A 20,180-nucleotide genomic window follows, 5' to 3' on the forward strand; every position below is an offset into this window, starting at 1 on the left:
AAGTGTGGTCTAGCTCCTGTGTGCTGTTGCCTAAAGGCACCAGAAGTCTGTGGGCTTTCGTCATGTATCCACATTGCGTTAGGAAGTCAGCACAAGGATAACCTGCCTCTCCTTTCATCACCTTTGCAGACTACTGAGAAGAAGGTGCTTTTTCAGCTGGAGATGTGAATAAGACTCCCGGGCCAGAACTCATAAATCATCTTCAGGTAAGTTTTGTTTAATTAAATAGACTGTTTTCTTTTGTACAGTTATATTTTTTAAATGTTTTATTTATTTCTGAGAGAGAGAGTCAGACAGACAGCGTGAGCAAGGGAGGGTCAGAGAGAGAGGGAGACAAAGAATCTGAAGCAGGCTCCAGTATCTGAGCTAGCTGTCAGCACAGAAACCGATGCGGGGCTTGAGCCCACGAACTGTGAGATCATGACCTGAGCCAAAGTCAGACACTTAACTGACTGAGCCACCCAGGCGCCCCTGTGCAGTTTTAGTTTCACAGAAAAATAGAGAGGGTAATACAGAGAGTTCCTGTCTGCTCAGCACCCAGTTTCTTCTAATTAATTGAATACATTAGCAGTGGTACATTTATTACAGTTACCCAGTGCTGAAACATTGTTACTAACTTCACAGTTGATTCAGATTTCTTTAGTGTTTACCTAATGTGTTTTTTGTGTTTTAGGATCCCCACCCCCCCGGGACACCACATTACGAGTGGTCACCATGTCTCCTTAGGCTCCCCTGGCTGTGACAGTTTCTCACACTTTTCACTGTTTTGATGATCTTGTCAGTTTTGAGGAGAACCAATCAGGTATTTGGTAGAATGTCCTGCAGTCAGGATTTGTCTTGTGTTTTTCTTATTATTAGACTGGTGTTGTGGGTTTGGGGGAGGAAGACCACAGAGGTAAAGTACCATTCTTGTATTAGCACATCAGGAGTACATACTTCAATATGATTTGTCACTGTTCATGTTGGCTTTGGTCACCTTGCTGAGGTTTATGTCAGGGTTCTCTTCCGTAATGTTACTTTTTTTTTTTTTTTTTTAATTCTTTCTTGCACTGTGTTATTGGGAATGAAGTCACTGTGTACTTCCCACTTGAGTGGGAAGTTACACCCCTTCCCCTGAGGGTGTTCTACATAAATTATTGGGAATTCTTTGAATAGAAGATTGTCTCCTCTCCCCCATTTAGTTACACATTTAGTCATTTGTTTATGTCAGTATGGGTTCATGGATAATTATTTTATACTTTGGGTCATAATCCATTACTACTTTATTTTGTTGCCTAACTTTTTCTAGCCGTGGCCATTGATGAACTCTTCCGGTTGGTCCCTGTGTCACTTTAACATGCCTGCACAGTGATGGGGGAAGGGTGTTCCTTTTGAGCACTTCCTAACTTTCTAGCATTCTAGGATTATCGTGTGTATCCTGTCTGTCCAGGCTTATCCTGTGTATCCCCTGTTCTGGTTCTCGAACCAGCCATCTCTCCACAAAGCCCTGGTTCCTTTTATTAGAGAATGCTGTTAGACATCGGGATCTGAGTACTTGCTAGATGTGCTCATGGCCTTTTCAGGGTGTTGGTGCTTCTGGGCTTTGCTAGCTGAAATCCCCTGTATAGAGTATCTATATATTTATGCATGTCTATAAATGTTTCTCTATATCTGTTTTTTATATCTGTATCAGTATTAAGCTGTTAAGCTAAACATGAGTTGCTACTGATGTTTTCAACCTAATCCATTACTACATGGATCATACTAGGCTTCTCCCCTTGCTTGTCTGTGACCTCTCACTTCCAGCGGTGAGACCTGGCTCCCAGCATTCACCATCCATGTACTTAATCTTTCACTCCCAGTAAACCTGTATAGTTGTATATCAGCTTTCTTAACCTCTGCACCCAAAAGAAACAGCTTTATTAACTAGAGTACAGTGCTGATGTACATTTCCTTTTGCCTTTACTTTACTCTTAGAGATACCACTCATTTCCAAAGTTCTTTAGGTCAGCACCTTTCCCCTCTACCCCCTGCAGTGATATTGTTTCATATATTTGTAATACAAATATATTACATCATATGGGATGTAATCCCATCCGTTCCTTCCTGGGATCCCCTGACCTGTTTTAAAATTTGCATACTTTAAGGTTCACTCTTTTTGTTAACAGGTTCTGTGGTTTTGACAAGTGCATACTGTTATGTATCTACCATTAGAGTATTATACAGAATAATTTCACTGCTCTTAAAATTGCCTCTGCTTCACCTGTGAGCCTTCTTCCCCACAAACCTCTGGCAACCACTGATCTTTTTACTATCTCTATAGTTTTGTGTTTTCCAGAATGTTCTTGAGATATTTTTAAAGTCATTTTATAAAGGAAATTCCTAATTTTTCTAACTTAGGTACTGTTTTTTCCCCTATCACCAACTCAGTACTCCTCAACGAACAAAATATTTCTAATAAGAATCAAGGCTTTCCATTTCTTTTTTCGTATACCACTGCATAAGGTCATTTTACTTTATTTTATAATATCCTACTTCTTTGGGGTACTTCGCTGGCTTAGTCGGTGGAGAATCCAGCTCTTGATCTTGGGGTCATGAGTTCAGGCCCCATGTTGGGTGTATAGCTTACTTAAAAAACAAATAATGATATCCTACTGTTTGGTTACCAAACTCAGAACTGGGAGGAGATCCCAAATACCTTCATTTGTATTTTTGTTGGGGAGGTTGGTTTGGGAAGGCAGGAGTGACATGTGTGATAGGTCCTGTATAGGGGACAGCTGGCAAGCAGATGTTCACTTGGGTGGAGGTATTAGGCTAAATTTAAACTGAATATGCTTCTTTTTGTATCTGGGGGTTTATATTTAACATGAAAATGCTTTTGATTCTTCTAATATGAATAGTATATCAATCCATAATATATATTTTTTGAGACTATAATAGAATATAAGATAGATGCAGCTAAAATGTGACTGTTTTAGAATGGTTTCCCCTGTAATCAGAATCCTATGAGATGATTATATTATAAATTATTTGAAAGACTCATCTAGGGGAAATAACTATTGTATTCCTGTCCCTCCCTCATTAATTGGTTGTACCTTTATGTATATGCATGGAGAATCCTGAAATTGCAACCCTTACCTGTGCCAGTAAAAGATCATTTGTTACGTTCCACTGTTCAGGCCACTTCTTATTGCTGTTTACTTTGAAGAATTTACTATTTAGTACAAAGATCCCTTCTATTTTATAATCAGGTTTTGGTTTGAACTTTAAACTGTCTTAAAGAGTTTTGGCATCATCAGAGTCTTACCATCTAACCAGAAATAAAGGAAATTGTAAGTCCTAACTCTCTTAGTGATGTTTGAGTTTGTATCCTAGTTTTGCTGCTTATTAACTATGTGACTACAGGCAATTATATACCCTCTCTGAGCCTCATATTTCCTCATTTTTAAAATGTGGGTGATATTATTGCCTGTCCCATGGGATGAGGGGGATTAAGTAAAACAAAGCACTTAGCACAGTGCCTGATACATACATATGGCTCAATAAATATCATCTAAAACCAAAACTTCCGAAGCAGCAAGTAATGGATGAAAGTTGGCAAAGGTTCATACTAGTATACATATTTTTGTTCACTGGTTATTAGCTGGGCCAGACTCATCAGGAAAATGAATACTGCCTTTACTTATACGTCCTCTCAAGACAAAGCGAACTTTTCTTCAAACCTCAGATATTCTAATGTCACCAAACTTAACATGTTAGCAGTGATTGTCTGCCTGAGGTTCTTTCGCCTTTCTAGAGAAGCCTACGGTGTTTCTGGCAGTTTCGCAGGAGGGGCCGGGATCTTGACCACCTTGTGATACTCCACATAAGCTTGCATGATGAAGAATTCTTGTACCCCACATGACTGTACCAGCAGCCCACTGTTGAGACACGCTAGCCTAGACTGATGCGGTACTGGCTTTAAACCTTTTATGGCACATTGTGGGTGGCACAGACCCAGAGTGTATGCCAGTGACAGCGGCAGAGTCAGGCCTGTGACTCTGGGACGCCCTAGGGAGAGTGCAAAGCTTGGCGAGCTGGAAAGTATGTGTCCCTTCCGTGCCACTCTTAGCCAGCTGCCTGGTGTTGCTCCAGCTTCTCATTTTTTCAGAAGAAAGCTCGATAGCCAGATTGTTATGTAAAATTTCTCTATGTTCAAGTGTGTTTGGGGCACCTGGCTGGCTCCATTGGTGGAACATGAGACTCTTGATCTCGGAGTTGTGGGTTTGAGCCCCACGTTGGATGTAGAGATTAATTAAGGAAATAAAAAATATCTTTAACAAAATGTGGCTCAACTTTTTTTCTTTTTTTCTTTAACACTATTGAGGTCAAACCAAGCAGATCAGTGGACTGGATGTGGCCTACAGACCATTGGTTTGTAACCTCTGCTATAATTATTTTAGGAAGTGAGCTAAAATGTGGCAGAAGTAAACACTGTGGCCCATAACCACACTACCCTGCATATTTGCTGATCTCAGAGAAGGCTGTGGACACAAAGCACTAGGTGTGGGGTCATTTTCTAGAGTGTGGAGAACGGCAGCATCAGAGCCCCCCCCCCCATCCTGCCCTCAGAAATTGGGAGGCCCTGCAAAGCTGACAGATAAGAATGGCTCCACACTGCAGAACCCCTTGGTTTATCTGGCTTTGGAACCCTGTGATGATCGTGGGGCTTATGCCTCCAGTATTTCTTTTTTGTTTTGTTTTGTTTTTAAGGTTTTTATTTTTTAGAGATAGAGAGACAGCACGAGCAGGGGAGGGTCAGAGAAAGAGGAAGACACAGAATCCGAAGACAGGCTCCAGGCTCTGAGCTGTCAGCACAGAGCCCGATGTGGGGCTCAAACCCATGAACCGTGAGATCATGACCTGAGCCGAAGTTGGACCCTCTACCAACTGAGCCACCCAGGCGCCCCCAGTATTTCTTTTTTGATCTAGGGTTACCGCCTACACAGTTCCACAATCCACAGCTGTGGCCATCTGTGCTTTAGTTGTGTGGGGGGTGGGGGTGGGGTGCGAGGGTGTCTCAGGAGTCTGGTCACAGCCTAGCCTAGCCAGTACAGTTCAGATACTGCCTGAGTCCTCTGGTTGCTTTCACATCATCACTCACCACTTGAGAATTGTATAAAAAGTAGCAGCCCATTAAAATGTTGTTAAGAAACAAAGTCCATATGTACTTTGCATAGTTGTTGCATACATTGATGATATATGGCCAAGAATACGTGGTGTGTTTTGATGTGCATCATTGAAATCTAGAATATGATCTATGGCAGTGTTTCATTTTAGTTGTGTTCTGTGGGACTAAATGCAGAAATGTAGTTGTAGTACTTTGGTTTTTAGGAAAACAGGCTCATCTTACTGGCTAGAATATTTTCTGTTTGTAAACTATCTGTTGCTTTAGCCTCCCAATGAGCAGAAAGGAATTTTTTTAAGAAGTCTTTTAACATTTTAAAATTATCAGGTAATTGTTAAGTTTGAGAGTGCTATATATTGTGAAACACTTAATGATGATCCATGTCAGTTAGTGCTTATGTGAATGGATGTTTGTATGGGGCAGAGCGCTAACCACTATGGAAATTATGTACATAACCCCTTTAAGAGAAGACATTTTTATCAGTTTAGGTTCATGTTTGTGAAAAGTAGGTCTACTATTAATTATCTTTTCAAGGGGTAGCTATCTTTGTGGGTTTGTAAGTTGTTGGCTTTGATTTTAAAGATGCTTTTAATATGTTTTTTTTCCAAGGCAAGTGCAGTATTTGTAACCTTTAAAAAAGGGGGGGGGCAATTTTTTTTCCTTTTAGTTCTGCTGCTTTTGTGTCCTAAAACAGCTTATTTATATAAGGATTCTTTTTTCTCATAAAAAGGCAACTGTATTATCCTTATGTTTTAAATTTTTTTTTTTATGTTTTATTTATTTCTAGGAGAGAGAGAGAGAGACAGCGAGAGCAGGGGAGGGTCAGAGAGAGAGGGAGTCACAGACTGAAACAGGCTCCAGGCTCTGAGCTGGCAGCCAGCACAGAGCCCGACGCGGGGCTCGAACCCACAAACCGCGAGATCATGACCTAAGCGAAAGTCAGACGCCCAACCGACTAAGCCACCCAGGCGCCCCTATCCTTATGTTTTAAAGACTTGAAATTAGGGTTTAGAAGTGAACAAAACTGTTTGATGTGAGGCAGAGTGAGAATCTTGAGCAGATTCCATGCTCAGTGCAGAACCCCACACAGGGCTCGATCCCACGACCCTGGGATCATGACCTGAGGTGAAATCAAGAGCCAGATGCTTAAACGTCTGAGCCACCAAGGTGCCTCTGTGTTAGTCCTCTAATTGAATGAAAAGCCTAAAGCCTTACAGCTGTGCTGTCTAGTAAGGTAGCCACTGGTAACTATCTGTAACTGCTGAGCACCTGAAATGTGGCCACTCCAATTTGCAGTGTGCTATTAGTATAAAATACACACTGGATTTCAGGGACATAGTTTAAGAGAAATAAGTAAAATAGTTTGTCAGTGATTTTTATATTGATCATATATAAAAAGAGTACTATTTTTGCTAATAGTAAAATAGTAATCAAGTTAAATAAAATATATTAAAATTTCACCTGTTTTTTCTTCATGTGGCGACTAGAACACTTAACTTGCATTATATTTTTATGACACAGTGCTGTCTTACAGCTTCACTGATTTGGCAGTTACTCATCTAGTTAGGACTCCTGTGGTCAGTGCAAATTACAGATCATCTTACTGTGAAAAAGGCGGACAATGTTTGTTTTGGTCAAAACGGTAGGTGATTCAAACCGGTTTGAATTAACACTCAGGACTTTGAAGTGTATATTTTAAATGAAGCCTAGGTTTTTAATTTAGTAGAATATCTTAGCATTTCAAATTTGGGATATTTTAAAAGTGGAAAATTGGAAATACATACCCACCGATTAAGTAGCTCAAACTTCTTTCTCCTTTTTCCTAACCATTCACAAATTGTTATACATAAGTGGTTCCTCATGCCCCAGTACGTGATTGGGGGTGTGCAGGAGGTAGGGGGCAAGACTCATCTATCTATCTATTTTTTATCTTATTAGGTAGATTGGTTTACTACAGTAAAAGTGACTCTTCGTTATTTAACAAACACTTGAGCAAGTATTCCCTCAGGCTCTGAAAATGCGTGGGTGAACAAGGCAGAGCCCCTGAATAGAACTACAGGCTTTCTGTCTCTTGCTTTGTTTTGTTTTGGCTTTTTATTTGGAAATAATTCCAAAGGTACAGAAGTTGCAAGAACAAAAATCATACAAAGAACACCTTATATCCTTTAGCTGTATTCACCTCTTGTTAACTTTATTCCGTTTGCTTTATTTGTTCCTTCTCTCTGTGCATGTGTGTTTGTGTATATGCCTGTGCGTACACGTACATGGTGTCTGTATTCTTCCTCAAACACTTGAGAGTAAGTTGTCATGCCCTTTACCCCTAAATATTTCATTGCCTAATTCCTAAAACTAAGGATAGTCTCACATACAACCATAGCATAGTTATCAGTTCAGTGAAGTTGGTAAATTCAGTAAGTTATATGTTGGTGGAATACTTTTCATAACCTCTTCTCTCCATTTCATTTTTGTCAACTGATAACTTTCTTTTCTAACATTTTCCCCACCTCATGTGATCCAGTGTAGGATCAGTTATTAGATCTAGTTGTCATGTACTCTGTCTCTTTTAATCTGTGATATTTGTCTTGCCTTTTTCTTTTATGACATTCGTATTTTTCAGATGACAGTTTCACCTGTCCCCACCCCTCCTTTTTTTTTTTTTTTTTAAATAATAGAACATTTGTCATTCTGCGTTTGTCTGTTTCCTCATAAGTAGTTTAAGGTTCTGCATTCCCAACTGGAATAGTATAAAGTAGTATGTTTTCTAAGTGTGTCACATCTGAAGGTGCACATTGTCCATCTTCCCCTCATTGATGTTAATTTTGATTACCCAGGTATAATATTATTTGATTTGTCTACCACATAATTTTTCCCCCTTGAAACTAACAAGCAATTCTTTGGGGAACATACTTTAAGACCATTCATGCATCCTACTCTTCATCCACATTCACTCCAAGATGCAGCATCCACTGTTGTTTGCAAAATGTTTTTTTTTTTTTTAGGTTTTACCACTCCCTGCATGTTTACCAGTTGGATTCTACTGTAAACAAAAGCCCTGCCTTCTCCATTTATGTATGTGTGTATTTAATACTCATAGCGACTCATGGCTTCCTCTTTTGACAGGCCTGTGATTCATTCCTGTCCTTAATTATTTTGGTACTCCATTTGTCAAAAATTTGGCCAATGAGCACCTCTTCAAGCTGGCTCCTAGGGCCTTAATGATAAGCTCTCATCACTTTTTGAGTACTTCTCCACTGTGTGGCATAACAACATGTTCCAGGTAGAGCTACAGTTTCAAATGTACCTTTCGATACACAGGTAGCTTCGGTATAATGTGTTTGGTGTGCCTGTGAAGATAAGCCCAGCCTGCTGCAGCAGCATACTGGATGGTCCTCTAGTACGGTGCAGGGGAGGAGAGGCATGGCAGTGGGACTTGAGAGGGCGTTGTCCGTGGAAGCCTCTGTAGAGGAAGTGCCATCAGTACCAGCGTGGACAGGATCATTGTGGCTCAGAGAAACAGTGGCGGAGGGAGGAAGATAGAACAAACATCTCAAGCAGGTGGATAGTCATGGTCTAATGCTCTAAGACGAGGTGGCCCAGGATCACACCTGGCTCTGCTCTGTTGGGACGGAGAGAGTGGAGGGGACATGATCAGGTCAGCATCTTATAAAATACATACTCTAGCTGTGATGTGGAGGGAGGAAGACAAGACCAAAGGTGAGAGAGCAGCAGTAAGTTGCAGCCGTAATGTTGATGACCACAGTGTCCAGAAATGCATTGAATAATAGTAACTAATGCTTCTGATTTATTAATGTTTGATATATGAAGTTGACTACAGCCTTACCGTTATTTCCATATTATAAGTGAAGTTTCAAAGGCATGAGAATTGAGTATATTTCTTAGAGACTAACAAATGGCAGAAGTGGGGTAGAAACCATGACCACTTCATTTCACACTCTAGTTGGTCATACAAGAATGGGAAGTCAGGGATCACACCCGGGTTTCTAGTATCATTAACTGACTGAATAGTGTTAACATTTATGGACATAACAGAGAACATTTGAGGAAGGGTTGTGGTGAGGATTTCCTTTTTGAACATACTGACAATTATCTTTGGGCATATCCAGGTGGTGCTCTCTAGTAGGCAGTTGGCTATATGTATTTGGAGTCTTCGAAGAGAGCATGATGTTCAAGATACCAGTTTGGGAATCATCAGCCTTTAAATTTTGTTGAAAGCTTACTATTTCAAAGGATGTAGGGGCACCTGGGTGGCTTAGTTAAGTGTCTGACTCTCCACTCAGATCAAGATTTCACAGTTTGGAGGTTCGAGCCCTGCACTGGGCTCCGTGCTGATGGTATGGAGCCTGCTTGGCATTCTGTTTCTCTTTCTCTCTGCCCCTCACCCACTTGTGCTCATTCTCTCTGTGTCTCAAAATTAAAAAAAAAAAAAAAAAACTTTAAAAAAAAAGGATGTAGAATGAAAAGAGGAAGCAACTTAGGGCAAAACCTAGGAACTTTAACAGGACAAAAGAGGTGGGAAGAAACCAGGCTAGTATATTGTCACAGAGGCTAAAAAAAACAACAACCAGCAATCAGTATTGTCAGATGCTGCAGAGGTCAAGGGGACGTAGGGACCAGAAAGTATATCCTCTGGATTTAGCATCAGGCAGATGATGGTATTTCAGTGGAACAGTGATAAGAACCAGATTAAAGCAGACTAAGGAATGAATTTCAGGGAGCAGAAGAGTACAGGGCCGACAGGAAGCCCATCTGTGTGCCGATTATAATCCCCAGTTTTTTAATATTTCTTCATGTTTATTAGACATTTTTCATGTAGTGGCTGGAAGTTATTAAAACAGTAATAACTTTTTACCTGTGGTTAGGCAGAGTCTCCTACATATGGGCTTTGTGGCCACTTAGTAGACAAAAAGAGTATACATAACTCTTGACAATGTTGGCTTGGAAGGAAGAAGACAGCAAGCTAGATGCCCAGTAAAGCCAACAGTTTGCATGCAAAATGAGATACCCTGCCTATAATTAACATCAAGTTTGAGATACGTGATGGTTGTTTTTCCAGAATCTATTTAGTTATAAACCAGCAAAAGTAATTCAGTAGTTTCCTTAAACATTTTTATTTCTTCCTTTGTTTTTCAAAGATTCATTCAGTTCTTTAAGATTTTTTTTTAATTGGAGTCTTACCATTCATATTGGTTTCAGGTATACAACAGTGATAGAACAATTGTATACGTTAGGAGTGCTCACTACAATAAGTGTAGCTACCATTTGTCATGATACAACGTATCATAGACTGTATTTCCTATGCTGTACTTTTTATCCCCGTGACTGACTTATTTATTTTTAAGTTTATTTATTTTGAGAGAATAAGAGAGCATATGCATGCGACCACAGCAGGGGCAGAGAGAATCCCAAGCAGGTTCCACGCTGTTAGCACAGAGTCCATCGTGGGGCTCAGTCCCAAAAACCCTGAGATCATGACCTGAGCCAAGATGAAGAGTTGGACGCTTAACCTACTGAGCCACCTGGGTGCACCTTCTTTTCTTTCTTCTTTTAAGTTTATTTATTTACTTAGAGAGAAAGAACACGTGCACACGAGTGGGACAGGGGCATAGAGAGGAGAGAGAGAGAATCCCAAAGCAGGGCTCGAACTCACAAACTGTGAGATCCTGACCTGAGCCAAAGTTGGACACTTAACTGACTGAGCCACCCATGTGCCCTTGTAATTTTATTATAGTGTCTTCATCTCGTTTTGATATCAGATTAATGTTTGTTTCATAAAACGAATGTGAAAGTTTTCCTTCTATTTTTTTGCATGCTTTGAGGTTAGGTATGAAGGTTTTTTTTTGTTTTTTCTTTTGTTTTTTGTTAAGTTTTATTTAAGTCCAAGTTAGTTAACATATAGGTATTCAGTCTTTAAATGCTTGGTAGAATTTACCTGTGTAGCCATATGTTGGTGGACTTTCGGGGGAGTTTTTGATTATTGATTTAATTACATTACTAGTAATCACTTAGTTCACATGTTCTATTTTTCCTGATCCATTCTTGGAAGTTTCTGGGATGTTCTGCTTCTTGGCATATAATTTTTGGTAGTAGTTTCTTAAAATCCTTTGTATTTTTGTGGTGTCCGTTGCTCTTTTTCATTTCTGATTTTATGTATTTGAGTCTTTTTTTTTTTTTAATGAGTCTAGCTAAATGTCTATCAGTTTTGGTTTTTTCTCCTTTCAGAGAGCCAGCTCTTGGTTTAACTGCTTATTTTGTATTGAGTTTTAGCCTCTGTTTCCTTTATTTTTATTCTGTTTCTTACTGTGTTCTTCCTTATAGCAACTCTGGGCTTTGTTCTTACATTTTTAGTTCCTTTAGGTGTGGAGATTTTTCTTGTTTCTTGAGGTAGGCCTGTTTCACTATGAACTTCCCTCTTAGAAGTGCTTTTGCTGTGTCACGAGGATTTTGAACTTTTGTGTTTTTGTTTTCATTAGTCTCTAGGTATTTTTAAATTTCCTCTTTCATGTCCTTGTTGATGCATTGGTTCTGCGTGATTCTGCATGGTTGTGTTCTTCTAATTTTTGTTACTGTTACTGATTGCTAGTTCCGTATCATTGTCATTAAAAAATATGTTTGAGGGGCGCCTGGGTGGCTCAGTCGTTTGAGCATCCGACTTCAGCTCAGGTCATGATCTCATGGTTCGTCAGTTCGAGCCTCACGTCAGTCTCTGTGCTGAGCTTAGAGCCTGGAGCCTGCTTCACATTTTGTGCCTACCTCTTTCTCTGCCTCTCCCCTGCTTGTGATTTGTCTCTCTCTCTCTAATTCTCTCTCAAAAATAAACATTAAAAAAATGGAAAAAGAAAAAATATGTTTGATATAATTTCGGTCTTAACTTTACTTATTGGTGGACTAACACGTGATCTGTCTCGGAGAATGTTCCATGTGTACTTGAAATGAATTTTGTATTCTTCTGTTTTTGGATGGAATGTTCTGTATATGTTCGTTTGGTCCATCTGGTCCAATGTGTCATTCAAATCCGGTGTATCTTCATTGATTTTCTGTGTCAGTGATCTATCCATTGATGTAAGTGGACTGTTAAAATGTCCTACAATTATTGTATTACTCTCAGCTTTTCCCTGTTTGTATGTTAATATTTGTTTTATGTATTTAGGTGCTCTAATGTTGGGTGCATATTTACAATTTTAATCTCTTGTTGGATTGATCCTTCTGTTATTACATAACGCCCTTCTTTTCCTGTTGTTGCAGTCTTTGTTTTAAAGTCTATTTTGTCTGATAGAAGTATTATAAGTATTGCTACCCAAGCTTTTTTCCCCCTCATTTGCATGGAATGTTTTTCCATCTCTTCACTTTCAGTCTGTATGTGTCTTCTTGTCTGTAGCTAAGTCTCCTATAGGCAGCATATAGATGGGTCTCCTTTTTAATGCATTCAGTCACCCTGTGGCTTCTGATAAGAGTACTCAGACCATTCACATTTAAAGTAATTAATGATAGGTATGTACTTATTGTCATTTTGTTAATTTTTTTCTGATTGCTTTTATAGTTCTCTTGTTTCTTTATTCTCTTGCTCTCTTCCCTTGTGATTGGTAACTTTCCTTAATACTATGCTTCGATTCCTTTCTTTTTATTTTTTTGTGTAGCTTTTACTGGTTTTTGTGTTGTGGTTACCAAAAAGTTCATATATAACATCCTAAGTATATAGCAGTCTTTATGGAGTTGGTGGTTGCTTAAGTTCTAATGCTTTCTAAATGCACTGCATTTTTACTTTCTTACCTATCTTTTCTGTAAATTTTATCTCTTTATTTTGTGAATCCCTTAATTCTTTTAGATACAAATAATTTTACTACTGTTAGCTTTTAACCTTCATATTAGCACTGTATGTAACTGATGTACTGTTATCTTTGCCTTTACCCTTGAAAATGTTTTCCGTGCTTAATTTCCTTACCCTGAGTCTTGGCTAAGACCCTTTAACATTTCTTTTAAGGCTGGTTCATTGGTGGTAAACTCCTTAACTTGTTTGTCTGGGAAACTGTCTTTCCTTTTATTTTGATTGATAACCTTGTAGTGTAGAGTATTGGTTGTAAGTTTTTCCCTTTCAGCACTTTGAATATATCTTTTCCCTCTCTTTTGATCTGCAAAGTTTCTGCTGAAAAAGTCAGCTGATATCCTCATCACTTTGTTGTTGTTGTTGTTGTACATAATTGGTACGTACATAATTTGTTTCCTCTTGCTGCTTTTAAGATTTTCTCTTTATCTTTAATCTTTGACATTTTATTGTTTTAATGTTTATTTATTTTTGAGAGAGAGAGACAGAGCCTGAGTGGGAGAGGAGCAGAGAGAGAGGGAGACACAGAATCCGAAGCAGGCTCCAGGCTCTGAGCTGTCAGCACAGAGCCTGACCTGGGGCTCAGAAGTCGGACACTCAGTAGATTGAGCCACGCAGGCACCCCTAATCTTTGATATTTTAATTATGATGTGTTTTGGTATGGGCCTTTTGGGGTTTATCTTGTTTGGGACTCTCTGATTCTTGGAACTGGATGTCTATTTCCTTCCCTGGGTCAGAGAAGCTTTTAGCTATTATTTCTTCTTATAAGTTTTATGCCCCTTCCTATCTTAGGTCCTTCTGAGATCCTATAATGCAAATTTTAATATGCTTGATATTGTCACAGAGATCCCTTAACCCTAATTATTTTTGAAAATTACTTTTCTGGGGCGCCTGGGTGGCTTAGTCGGTTAAGCCTCCGACTTCAGCTCAGGTCACAATCTCACAGTCTGTGAGTTTGAGCCCCGCGTCGGGCTCTGTACTGACAGCATGGAACCTGGAGCCTGCTTTGAGATCTGTGTCTCCCCTTCTCTCTCTGCCCCTCTTCTGCTCATGCGTGCATGTTCTCTCTCTCTCTCTCTCTCTCAAAAATAAATATTAAAAAAAAAAGAAAATTCCTTTTATTTTTGCTATTCAATTTTGAATATTTTCTCTTACCTGTTTCCTGGATTGCTGATCTATTCTTCTGTATCCTCTAATCTCCTGTTGATTACTTGTAGTATATTTTTTTTGTTTCAGTTATTTTAGTTTTTCTCTCAGGTTTTTTAAAAAAAAAATACTTCATTTTTGTTGAAGTTCTTAGTGAGTTCATCTACTCTTTCAAGTCTGGTGAGCAATTTTATGATCATTACTTTGAAATTTTTGCCAGGTAGATTGCTTATCTCATTTGGATTTAGTTATTTTCTTGAGATTTTGTCTTAATTTTGTTTGTATATGTTCCTCTGCCCCCTTTTTTATTGGACTTTCTGTGTTTATTTCTGTGAATTAGGTGGAACAGCTCCCTCTCCCAGTCTGGAAGAAGCAGCTTTGTGCAGGCACACCGCTGTGCAGACTGCGCACAGTGGCCACCTAGCTGGCCAGGGTGGTGGCGGGCGTGCTTGTGGGTCCCAGGCACTCGCATCAGGGCTGTCCTGCTGGGCCCACGGGAGCTTGCGCTTGTGTGGGTGGAGAGGTCTCCTGCCGCTTTGTGCTTATGCCCCCTTGGTACAAGGACCGAGGACGAGGACCAGAGCCTTAGCAGAGGGAGGCCTGGTGCGCCCCGGTGTGCCACCCCCCCCCCCATCCAGGGCTGCCCTGTTTGGATGGCTGGAGCTGGTGTGTTTTGAGGGGCCAGGACTAGCCACAGGGGCACGCCAGCTAGAATGCCCAGACCTTGCTCCTGTGTGGACTCTCAAGGTGGAGAGGGGAGGTAAACAGTGGTGGTCACCAGCATTTCCGACCCCAGGGAGAGTTCTAGTACTTACCGCTGTTGGATGGCTGTTAATAAATGGTTTTCCTTCACTTGGAGTCTAGTTACCTTTTAAGCTGCAGCTTATTTCCTGTGCCCCAGGCAGGTGAATCTCTGCATGGGCCTGTCAGTGATTTCACTCCTGTAGTTTGCAGCATCGGGGTGGAGTTACCCTTGTTACCGTGCATCCATCTCTCTTGCCATCCTGATGGAGGTTTCTCCAGCCTTGCTTGTGCACAGGGTGTTCAGTCAGCCTTCAGGGCTTCTGGAGGAATTGATCTATATGTAGGTAGAAATGTGGTGTGTCCAGGGGAGTTCTGCATCTTCCTCTGGTGCCCTCTTGGACCCATCCAAACATTTTCTATTTTTAAAATATTGTGGTTTTCTGCGTTGCCCCAAGTAATGTTATGATTTAATTAATTAATTTTTAATAATGCTATGATTTAAAGTTTTGGGGCTTATTCACAAGAAATAGAAGATTTGGTGTGGAATGGCCTTCCCTTATGTGTGTGGTTTAGATATGTATCTTACAATCATGGTTTCCATGCCTCTTATGAAGATGCAGGTGTTTACTTCTTATACTTAAAAATACTTGACTATCTAGTGAGTCTGCAGAGTAGAAATATTACGAGATTATATGGCATATTCTTCATTTTTCCTGTTAAAAAATGGGCAGTGTGTACAGTTCACCCTTGAGCAACACAGGTTAGAACTATATGGGTTCACTTACATGCAGATTTTTATTTATTGTTTATTTTTTTCTTATTTAAAGATTTTATTCTTAAGCAATATCCACACCCAACATGGGGTTTGAACTCACAGCCCCACAGTCCAAGAGTCACATGCTCTACCAACTGAGCCAGCCAGGTGCCCCTGTGTATAGATTTTTAAAAATAAATATAGTACAGGGGCACCTGGCTGGCTCAGTCAGTTAAGCATCCAACTTCAGCTCAGGTCATAATCTTGTAGTGGTTCCTGAGTTTGAGCCCCGTGTTGGGCTCTGTGCTGATAGCATAGAGTTTGGAGCCTGCTTCGGATTCTTTGTCTGCCTCTCTCTCTGCCGCTCACACTCCGTCTCTCCCTTTCTCAAAAATAACATTAAAAAATATTTTTTACATAAAGTCAGTACTGTAAATCTACTTTCTCTTAAGATTTTCTTAACATTTTTCCTTGAATTTCCATTTGTAAGAATACACTATATAATAACATCATTTAACATACAAAATATGTATTAATCACCTTTTATGAGTAAGGTCAGCTGTAGGCTATTAATAGTTATTGGGAAGTGAAAAGTTGTATGTGGATATTTGACTACACAGGGGTTGGTGCCCCTAATCCCCATGTCATTCAAAGGTCAACTGTATTAAAAAGTATATTAGCTTATTGATCTTTGATGCTGCCAGTTAATTTATGATTTCATTATCGTTTCACTAGTTGCCTTTTTATGAGTGCTTAACTTTAGTAGTGCCAGTGAGATTAGATGTTAATTTTCTCCAGTCAGACTGTAACCTCAAATCCTTCCATCTGAAGCCTTTCTGCCAGGGGCATCAGAAGTAGGTGAAAGCCTACCTAGTGAGGTCTGGCTAATGCTGAGCCACCAGCATCATCTTTAAAAACAAAGGAGCCTACATTTCTATTTTTGTTTGCTAAGTTATTTCCTTTACTCATACTTCAAATTCAAACTTTTGGCCTCAAAATACAAGCAGAATATAAGGCAGACAGGACAAATATGCTTTGTGGTGTTATCATCAGGTCCTTATTTTCTTATTTCAGACATCGAAATGATTACTCTGCTTTCGAGGAATGATGTAATAGCCCTTGGAAAAACATAAGTGATTATATTTACATAGCGTTTCTCAAGGCAAGAAAAATTTGGTTGCCAAATAATACTCTGTAGTTTTAATCTGGGTGCTGCATTTTTTAAGTATTAAAATGAAACTGAAGTTTTGGGATGCATTTTGGCTTTTTGTTTCTAAACCACTGATTGGCTGTATTACATCAGAAAAGTCTGGCTAAGTTGAACACAGTATTACAACTTTGGAATCAAATATGCTCATTTTGGGTCTTTCATTTTAACATATTGATCATTTCTTTTTGAATACAGTGAAATATGTAATTAAATGCAACCATAGTTTCATTTCTTTCACCTTTTTATTGAAGTAGGTGTACAACACAACAATTAACTTTTATTTCTTTTAACAGAAAATGACTGCGGTGTTGGAAGATCATTACTATTGGAAGGCCGGTTAGCTTCAGTTTCCTAACAGATACTTGACCACCATTTGTTCTGGCATGGCGCAGAGCAGTCCACAGCTTGATATGCAGGTTCTCCATGACCTCCGACAACGTTTCCCGGAGATTCCAGAGGGTGTCGTGTCTCAATGCATGTTACAGGTAGATTACCCAGCAATGATAGTGATATTAAGCTACATTTCTCCTTATTCGACCTGGCTTGGTGTTGTGGTGACTAGAAGTCCATTCAGTTTTCTTGTGAATGTGGAGGACAGTGGGAAACATTCAGAGCAGGATTTCTCAACCTTCGTGCTGTCGACATTTTGGGCTGCGTAGTCTTTGTTATGAGGTCCTGCCATGTACCTTGTAAACTGTTTAGTAGCATTCCTGGTCTCTACTACCAGATGATAATAGTATTCCTGCAGTTGTGACAACTAAAAATGTCTCCAGACATTAATAAAGGCCTCACGGGAGGCAAAACCTACCCCACTAAGAACCCATTAAGAAAAGAGTAAAGGCATGTAGCAAAAGAAAAAAATGATTTTGTTCACCATTTCATTTCTTACATTTTGGAGTTGTTTCATCAGTCCCCAAATTCTTATAACTAATTTTGAACCTCAGATTTATCATTATAACTTTGAGCCAGGGTTTAAAAGTCTGTAGACAGTCCTGTCCCTTACTGTATTTCTAATTGATAAATGTTTACTAATATGCAGCTGTAAGTTTAAGGCCACTTTCTCCAGTTTAATCGTAATCCTTTGGTTTTGTTGTCTTGTATTAAAATACATCATATTGGATAAAATCTGTTTTCCCATTCACGGGGCAATAGATAAACAGGCCGGATACTCCCCCTGTTGAATTTTGCATCATCCTCCATAGGATCTTGGTGTGTTTTGGGTTATAGAATTTCTCTTGTTGTTTACATTTGTGTACAGTACTTTTCTCCTGCCCACTGGACTTCCTCATACACCGTCAGTTCAAATGCTACCTTATTGCAGTGTGAATGGGTCAGGATATCACCTAAGCCTATATACAGTTGAGTTTAATTGCAAATAGAGACTCACTGAACAGTTGTGGTAAAAGTGGTACTTTCCAGCTCTTTTACTAGATCCAGACCTTTGGGCTTAAGATTTTTATATTATACCTTGCCTTTGTTTTTTCTAACACACATTCCCAGTCTGACTTCCTAGTCTCTATTTTAGCCCCATTTTGGTCTCTGGTAGAGCAAAGGTGCTTCCCACTGGATTGAAATCAAGCATGACTGAGGCTTCTAGTTAAAACCATTTCCTAGCAGTCACCTTCCTTACCTATCCTAACCTCTTCCCCCCAGCTCTGACTTCGTTTTTCAAGTTATTTTTTCTCATTATCACCTGTATTTTTTCATGGCTTAGTGTCTTCATCACACTTTCTAAACTGAAGGAATGAACTTTAAATTCAAGTTAATGAACATTTGTTCATTTACATTGACCCAAGTCTTTTTTGTTTTTGTTCCTTTGGGATTAATATCATTTATTGATAGAGAGAATTAACCACCTACTGGCTCTGAAAAGTTTTTCTGTTTGCATTTAAAGACTCAGTAGCTTACATTTAATATACAGGTCTTAAAACCTCTCTATGAGCTATCCTCTCTCAATTTATGATCACTTTAGGAGTATGCTTTTTTGCCTCAGTCTTTTCAAAGACCTTATATGTTTTCTTAAATATTTTTGTGTCTTTATCCAACTAAATAATTTTGATTTATTCTTTATATTGACTGATAAGTTTTATGTTCATTTTTTTTTCTTTTGGAGGCATTCAGCAAGTTAAATATGACACTTGACTATTTTGGTGGCATTCTTTTAAAAATGCTTTTACAAAAATAACACTTAAAAATCTTGTATTTTTGGTTTAAATTTTTTCTTCATAAGAAAATTGACTTACCTTGTGACTGCAGACATGCATTTGAATAGGCTGACAAATCAACCTTGTATCCTTTTGAATTTGGGTCCTCTTGTGAAGATGCTATTAACGCTGCCTATTTCAGTGTAGAAAACATGAAATTTCAACAGCATTAATACAAATGTCAAATAGTGAAGTACCCACAACTGCTTTAGGTTTCATATAAAACTGTCTAGTTTTTGTTCTCCTTTTCATCCAATTGCAGAGATACCTTATTTTCACTTTTCATATTCTTTTCTTTCAGATATGCCAGTGGCATTTTCTAGTTAGCAATCAATTTGAATGCTTTGGATCCAAATTTGCTAAATACCTAGCTTTTCTTCCTTAATCAGGTCAGAGTGATTTTCAAGTAGGATAAGAAAAAGGCCAGACTTTGAGTTTTCTTCTTAAATGTAAACAATTACTTTTTTCTCTGGCTCAGAATTTTGGTATCAGAAGCTTTATATAAGGAAAAAGATACCAGATGTGTATGGAGCTTTAATAAAGCCAGTTCTTTAAATTTTTGAGAATTCATTTTGTAAAGGTTTGCCTAACTGGATCTTTGTTTTTTTGTTTTTGTTTTGTTTTTTTAAATAATTTATTGTCAAGTTGGTTTCCATACAACACCCAGTGCTCATCCCCATAAGTGCCTTCCTGAATCTTTGTTTACTTCCTCTAAACCTTTAGAATAATGATTTGCTTTTGGCCTACCATCCTCTCCTGTGAAATGACCGCGTCATTGTGGAAGCATTGGTGGGAGTCAGGAGACCAAAAATCTCCAACTGGCTCCCCGTTAATTAGTCAAGTGCTTGGTGTCAAGCCATGTAACTCGGTGGGCATTTCTTTCCTTATCTGAAAATCAGTTGAAATGGATGAACCCAGAAGTTATTCCAGCTCTAAAATTACCGCACTGTATGTTCCGTTTTAGGTTTAACCTTTTTTGCTGCTTAGCAGAAGTAAAATTTTTCCCTTTTGGTTTTTTTTATAAAATGTGCTTTTTATTAAAATAAATGCACAGTAGTATGTACATATGTATGCGCATATCTGGGTATATATTTATGAACTACAAAGTACCATCAATTGAGAAGCTTTATTATTAT

The 20,180-nt window shown here is 39.0% G+C and overlaps 1 protein-coding gene across 5 annotated transcripts in view; it reads left to right on the forward strand.

Annotated features, from left to right (window-relative positions):
- The window catches only part of TAB3 (TGF-beta activated kinase 1 (MAP3K7) binding protein 3), an 89,552-nt gene that overhangs the window by 43,203 nt on the left and 26,169 nt on the right, over window positions 1-20,180 (forward strand). For 4 of the 5 annotated variants that reach the window (XM_039248775.1, XM_039248779.1, XM_039248776.1 and 1 more), the window contains 3 exons: window positions 130-206; window positions 674-802; window positions 17,134-17,325. In XM_039248775.1, coding sequence (XP_039104706.1) covers window positions 17,224-17,325 — 102 coding nt within the window. In that variant the 5' untranslated portion in view covers window positions 130-206; window positions 674-802; window positions 17,134-17,223. The remainder of the gene's footprint in view (window positions 1-129; window positions 207-673; window positions 803-17,133; window positions 17,326-20,180) is intronic. The other variant, XM_039248777.1, reaches the window with a different exon arrangement.

The sequence above is a fragment of the Hyaena hyaena genome, unplaced genomic scaffold, assembly GCF_003009895.1.
Source record: "Hyaena hyaena isolate Hyena2069 unplaced genomic scaffold, ASM300989v1 scaffold_318, whole genome shotgun sequence".
In the NCBI taxonomy this organism is placed as follows: domain Eukaryota; kingdom Metazoa; phylum Chordata; class Mammalia; order Carnivora; family Hyaenidae; genus Hyaena; species Hyaena hyaena.